General features: G+C 35.2%; 1 protein-coding gene across 1 annotated transcript in view; it reads right to left on the reverse strand.

Annotated features, from left to right (window-relative positions):
* PA200 (proteasome activating protein 200) overlaps positions 1–6,697 on the reverse strand; it is a 32,182-nt gene extending 25,485 nt beyond the window's left edge. Inside the window, 8 exon segments of the mRNA XM_086583792.1 lie at positions 55–122; positions 888–1,004; positions 3,324–3,489; positions 3,589–3,690; positions 5,569–5,691; positions 6,051–6,163; positions 6,259–6,361; positions 6,437–6,697. Coding sequence (XP_086439918.1) covers positions 55–122; positions 888–1,004; positions 3,324–3,489; positions 3,589–3,690; positions 5,569–5,691; positions 6,051–6,163; positions 6,259–6,361; positions 6,437–6,612 — 968 coding nt within the window. The 5' untranslated portion in view covers positions 6,613–6,697.
* Between the last annotated feature and the right edge of the window lie 284 nt (positions 6,698–6,981).

Below are 6,981 nucleotides of genomic sequence, written 5' to 3' on the forward strand. Positions count from 1 at the left end.
ACATCTCAATCATTATAAAGTAAGAATATGAACATTGAATGTCAGAAAACAAACTGTTCTAAAAGGTTGACCAATTTCTCAAAGTACTCTTGAGATGAACTCCCTGGCTTTAACAGATATACCTGCAATAGTTCCCATTTATGACATAACAGCATGATTATCTGAGAAACTATCAAACTTTCATATGATAAAACCTACTACCTAGCGCCTTTGCATATCCACTAATTCACAAAAGAACAAAAGCGAAATAAGAAAGTGTTTGATTTGTGGGAAGTATTCCAACGCTCAAATAAAGGTAAATATAGACTAAAATCTGATTAGTTAGTTGACTTTCCCACACAATTATAACTATTTAGTTGTGAAAAGTTCCAACAACATGAAGAGTTGGACCAAAAATTACCTATTAAACAGAAACAAGTAAAACACATGAAAATAAACTATTAAGCTGAGTTTGAATGAAAAAAGTGTACTTATAGAAGTAGTTTATCTTTTCCTTTATTTGGACCATGTAACATTAGAGTTCTCCTCAAGAATGCCTCACAACTCCATCATATAGAAATTGGTACTTCTCACTAAGGTGTTATGCTCCTACGACACTCCAAAATTGTTGAAGAATAACATAAGAGCGATCCATTGTGCTTTTTTTTTTTTTTTTGTTACTTGTAGACCTACAACTTGTAGTTGTTGGATATCTCATCCTTCTTGTAATTGTTTTTCCATTATCAATATATAATTATATATCCTGACTTTACCGATCAAAAAAAATATAAATATATATTAATAGATTACGATTTACGAGTTCAAAAGAAATGGAAACTTTCAGAGTTACAACATCTGGCTCCAAACACAGCCTTAAGACGATAATGGAAACATTTAATATAGCTTACTATGGATTTGGCAATTGACTTTTCTGGTGTAACCGCTTTGTTGGAAAACAAGAACCGTGTATTTCCTGGAACATCAACAGTAAATGGGTATGATGCATGGCTGTTTGCAACAGGCACCTGAAATAGCATGCAAACATCAAACATATAAATTATAGAAATGTCGGACCTTTAAATACTGGTTACAGACAAAACACTGAATAGTACATAAAGTATACAGGACATTGAATAATCCATTCTGACGCATGTGTAAATAAAGACCAGTGACATCATTTCTTTTAATGAAATTCTCTAACATAAGGATATAAAGAACAAGCTCTGCTGCATCCTTTTACATAACCTCGTTAAGTTTCCAACGGTGACTGTTCAAAACCATCCAAACTCTACTTATGCTAATTGACACATTCAATAACCGTATTCTGTACCAAAATATTTCTATCAATCTCCTTTTCTTTTCATTTCTTATTTCTGCCAAAGGATCTTGCTATACATGTCTGATGTTAGTCCTATGAGAACCAGTATATGGAATTTTAGAAATTCGACACAAATGACCTAATTCAATTTGTACTCCTCTACTCAAAGTCAGATGATTTACTGTTGGTCACCATTTCTACATACTGGTAATTCTCCTATGATGAGTTGAGCGTCATTCTCCACAATCAAAAAGAACTCAACCATATTCCACTGCACAGCAATCCAATTGCACAACAGTAACAGGAACTCGTCTTCGAGTCTTGCCTTCACACTGACTTGTTAGAGTGAAGCATAACAAAATAGTGTTTATAAAAACGCATCAAGGCTTATGCCTTGAGGCTCTCTCATAGCCTCACTAAAAGCCGCACTGAGGCTATAGCCTCACAAATAGTGCAACTGGCTTAAGTTTTTCTACAAGTACTTGAGTCTTTAATTCATATCACATGTGTATCTCATATTAACTTCCAAGTTTGATTTCATGGCTATCATGGTATCACCCTACTTGGTCAGATACGAATTAAGTTCTGCAATCAAAAAAGTGAAAGAGGAGAAAGACAGATCACTCCAACATGAACTGTTCTTGATCTAACCCACTATTTATTAAGTCTGAACGTATATTTACACCCACAGATTCACCACTTAATAGACCACACACAGTGGTATTCATACCCACTACTGAATAAACCCACAACAATAAAGACAATACCATCGCACATTTATCAATATGACATACCGTATCTCCAAATCTTTTTTGTTTAAATATATATTTCTAGATTTCTTCAGTGTGTATTCTAGGGCAATGAGGCTTACACCTCATACGCCTTTGAGGCTGGCCTTATGCCTCTAAGAGGCTATTCGCCTCATAGCTTTTATGCTTTATTCTAAACGCATAAAGCATCATTGTAACATACAGATGAGGCTTTGGAGGATAAGGTTGCAAGACATAAAAAGGCTCGTGATCAGCCAGATAGAGACATCCAATGCCAGATAGCATTCGTTTATTACTTTATTTGACCATCAAGTCAACCCTATCTGCCATTCCCCCAATAAACACAAACTTTCACGATTTTCCACTATGAAAAATCTGTTGTGAATGGATCCATATAAGCATTGATGACCACAGAAAACGAAAATTTTATGAAAATTTCATGAAATTATGGAAATTTAGTTCCTTGGTCCTACTTTATGAAACAGGTAATCAGCTAGGTTACATTGACACAGGTAGGTGTGTCCGTATCAGACACGGATACAAATTGTCGGACACGGCAAAATATCAAAATTCGAGGTAAACTACATACAATATGTGTCCGACATGGACACGTTGATACGTATCCGACACGGATTTTTTTTTCAAAATATGGTGTGCCCATGTAACCTAGGTAATTAGACATTGAGGTCCAACTAATTGGAATTCGACGGTCTTCTATTAATTGACCAGGCTGTTCGTAAGATCACAGTTAGTATATGATTTACCGTCCGGCCATCCCAAAGTACCCTTGCACGTGAAGACCAACCCTAAGTTCATATTTGACAATAAAGTCAAACCCTAATTTCAAGTTTGGAAATTGGGTGTTTTTCCCCTTAAATAAATCTCTACTTAAATGGTTACTACTACTTCAAAAGTAACTTAAAAATTAATTAAACGCATAAGGGTATCCAATGATGTAGTGACTAAGGTAAGTTCGCTTACTTCTGCGTTGTTATTATACATTCACTATGTTTTTCACTTTTTCTTGAGATCCATAGATTTCAATAAAACTACTGCCAAAAATTTGAAAGTCTCATAGACTTTGGAATATCAAAGTCCTTTCTTCATCAAAATATTAGCACATGATCAGTAAATCACTAAAATAAACAAAAAGGATAAGAGAGGAAACAAGAATGCAGTTATGAATATTATATTATCACAAATGTACAAGGATGACATACATAACCATGCATTTCTTTTAGAACTTTAGCACTCACCTCAAACATGTTTAGGTATCGAGTAAATAGCACTGGCAAAAAGGTCTCCCAGTCAATAAAATGGTAGTTCTTAATACAACGTGAGATAACAGCTGCCCATTGACTGTCCCAAAACTGGCAATTAGGAATCAAATTCCACTGATCAATGCATTGCCTAATCCAATCACTGCCAATTGAAAATATATATATATATATTATCTAAGACATTAACAGTCATGTAAGCAGAAGACAAAAGCTGTTGAATGATTATAATCGATATCATTACTGTGAAAAGAAGTCTCTGTTATCCAAATTTGTAGGAAGAAACAATCTCACAAACCCAGCGCCTTCAAATGAAGAATTGTGCCATGGATTTTCCAATAAAGATCTGCAAATATGTCATTTAAAGAATGTGTAAAGCAATAATACCGATAAAGTGAGAATATACAAGGAAAGTGTTATCATTCAAACTTTTTTTTTTTTTTTTGATGGGTAAGCCTGTTTTAAATGAGATCAGTAACTCTTTGATGCTGGCGGGGTTCGAGCCCCAGACCTTTGGTATCATCACCCAAAGGTTTTACCGACTTTGCTAGTCGGCACTTGCATTTGCTTAAGGTTAAAAATTGGCAGAAACAATCACCGTTATGCACAAAGCCACAAACCAAACTGTAAAGTTTTGTTAGCGCATACAACGAAAGAAAATAATGGAGCTAGACAATACATAATAAAAAGCGGTTTTGAAGAAACAAAATGTGGAGCAAAATAGCAACAACTGGAATTCCATAACAGCATTTCTAGCACGGTGTGGAGGTGGAGGTGGAGGTGTGGTGGCAGAGGTGGTGGTGGGATGAAAGATGAAGAAGATGATTGAAATTTGGTTTACTCTATTTAGTTGGAATTTTGAAACTTCGAAATTTCAAAACGTTGGTGATAGTTGCCTCACAAAATTTTTGTGAAGGGAGATTTGGGTTTTTTTGACAGTATACATAAGCATTCCGTCCAATTAATTTGACGGAATGTATCAACTGAAACAAGCTGAAAGTTCGCTGTAAAAAAGGTATGTTGTATTTTTTGAAACAACATGCAAAGTTTGTTGTATTTTTTGCTCATTATCTCTATAAAAAAAGGAAACGTATATAGGTTGCTCTAGTTTTCATAATCCAAAGACCTGCCGCTAATAGAACATGTCCTTTAATATTAAATTATTTCTTCTCTCACTCAGTTTGCTTTTTGCTCAATATAGTTATTATGAAAAAGCAAATTAATATCTATTAGTGGTGATGCTAGGAGAGTTGTGATAGGCGCTCGCTTGCATACTCCTTAACAGTATCCTAGTCACATACGTAAGCATATCACATTATATACTCATGTCGACTTTACTTTTCGTTTTTTGATTGGTAAAGTTAAAGAGCTTATTAAATATAAAGAAGTGGGTCAAGAAAACCTACAATTACAATAAGAGAAAGAGAGGGGGAAAAAAACGAGGAAGACATTCTCAAATACTACATCCCACAACTCCACCAATCATGAATCTCTATACATAATATCCCCCCAACTCGCCACAAAGTGTTAGAAGTAAATGCTTCTCTAATCTACAAACGCTTTATAAAGCTACATTCTACGAACAGTTTTCTCAATTTTCTTATCGTTAAATTATGTGTCACTCATGTCATATTTTATTCTTAATAACTAGAAGCCAATTTAAACACGCATATATTTGTAGCCATTTTGATATATTTGTATACCTCCGCATATTCCCATAAATTTTACCAAATCTAACACTTGCACAATGTTTGCCTCTTCTGACCTTGTAATAATGGGACCAGCTAAAGTACCAAACAGAAAAGGCATAAAATGCTTGACCTTATTAGGAAACTGTCACTGAAAAATGCACTCATAAATTAAGAAGGCTTTCTTTCTGTATGTTGATTGTTTTTAACACCCCGTCAGCCTGTACAGCCAAAATCTAACACCCACCTTTTTGTAAAAAGAAAAAATTTCAAACTCAAATGTTAAGACAATGAGAATAGACCTCACTTCTCACCAAAAATATAAAATAATAATCACATAACAAAAGTACATAGGAGAAAGCACACATCATTTGTTAGACTTTTCACAAATATTAATCGAAAACTCGAAGACTCTTGTTAACTGTAGAAAAAAACTGGTGTTTTCATATCCAGTATTCCAGTATAGTTTGTAGCTCCATAAACGTATACATATGCCTACAAAAATCTTTTAGACAGAACTGAGGATGAATAATCACCTGAACTCGGACCATATCTCAAAGGCAGACCCTGTTGAGAAAAACTTCCGGCAAGATCGAACAAGAGATGTCAGAGTCTCAAAATGTCGTTGTCTCAGTCTCCATCCCTCTGGGCCTGTATTTCTGTGCAATAAAAATCTTGATGAGATCACAACATCCTTATTATTTTGTGCATAGGAGCCTTCACCAAACCATCTTCAGAAAGACATGCTTGCAGTCATATTTTAAGCATTATAACATCAAATAGAAACTTTGCCTTATCAAGATAGACAAGAAACTTGGCTAACTGTCTTGTTTTGTATTTCAAATATCCATGTGAGACAGACACTCATGTCAACCAAGAAGGTTAAGTAGTTAAATGTGAGAAAAGAAACGCAATGCCAAAATCACTAGAGTAGTATTTGCGGTGTAACTGTGATAAGCTGGTTGTGAGATTGAAGGTTGGGACTAAATTGTAACCTCTAAAACAACAGAAAACTTACCGTGTAAAATGAGTATTCACCAAACAGTCATAGAATGGTCGCCACTGAAGTTTCAAAGACAGCTTTTTCCCATACTTGTTGAGTAGTTTGACTAGAATATTCCCCCATCTAACCTACCCATCACAGAGAGGAAATTTTGTCCACTTAATTAATCGTAGCTGTTTTTTTTGTTCGTTCTAAAAAAAGTGTTGTAAATGATATACCACACCTGAGCATACAATCTGTTATGTGACGCGTGAAACACTTCCAGCCCAAATTCCACAAGTTCCCCCACATCCTCCAAACCAATTTCACTTTTCGCCTTTATAAAACTGCGGGCATTCTATCACGATTGAAAACATCTATATGAATTGACCTAAGAAGAAGAAAACAAAATTATTACTCACAGGTCGATAACAGAAATCCACTTGAGAGTGTGATAGACAGATTCATGACCCTCCACGTCATCAGATGGAGGAGTCCACGAATTCTTGACGGACTTAACCACGCCAGTAAATGATTCCTTCTCTCTCTTCGTTTCTTCACCAACTGGTGCTGGAAGCCACGCATTATACATATGCATCCTTTTTTCTGAATGAATCAAAATACTCTCTCTGTCTACTGCCTATTTATGGTTATCGTTTCTTTCTGGGCAAGAAAATTTGTTTACCGTTCTCACTCGCCCAATCACAGTGCGACTATTGGCACACCGTATGGGCCTTTTTTAGTGGGCTGGGCTTAAAAATGATAAAATACTAGTGTCTACTGATATTGTTATCGTGTCATATTTCCCTTTGCAATTTTCATATTTTCTTTTTTTTTTTTTTTTTTTTTCTTTCTTTCTTTCTTTCTTTCTTTCTGGGCAAGAAAAGAAAGTTATTATGTTGACCTTAGGCACACCACACTGGTTACTGGTCCAGGTTTCACCAATTGCAATTGGACTATTATTGGC

Source organism: Coptis chinensis, chromosome 9 (genome assembly GCF_015680905.1).
Source record: "Coptis chinensis isolate HL-2020 chromosome 9, ASM1568090v1, whole genome shotgun sequence".
Lineage (NCBI taxonomy): Eukaryota > Viridiplantae > Streptophyta > Magnoliopsida > Ranunculales > Ranunculaceae > Coptis > Coptis chinensis.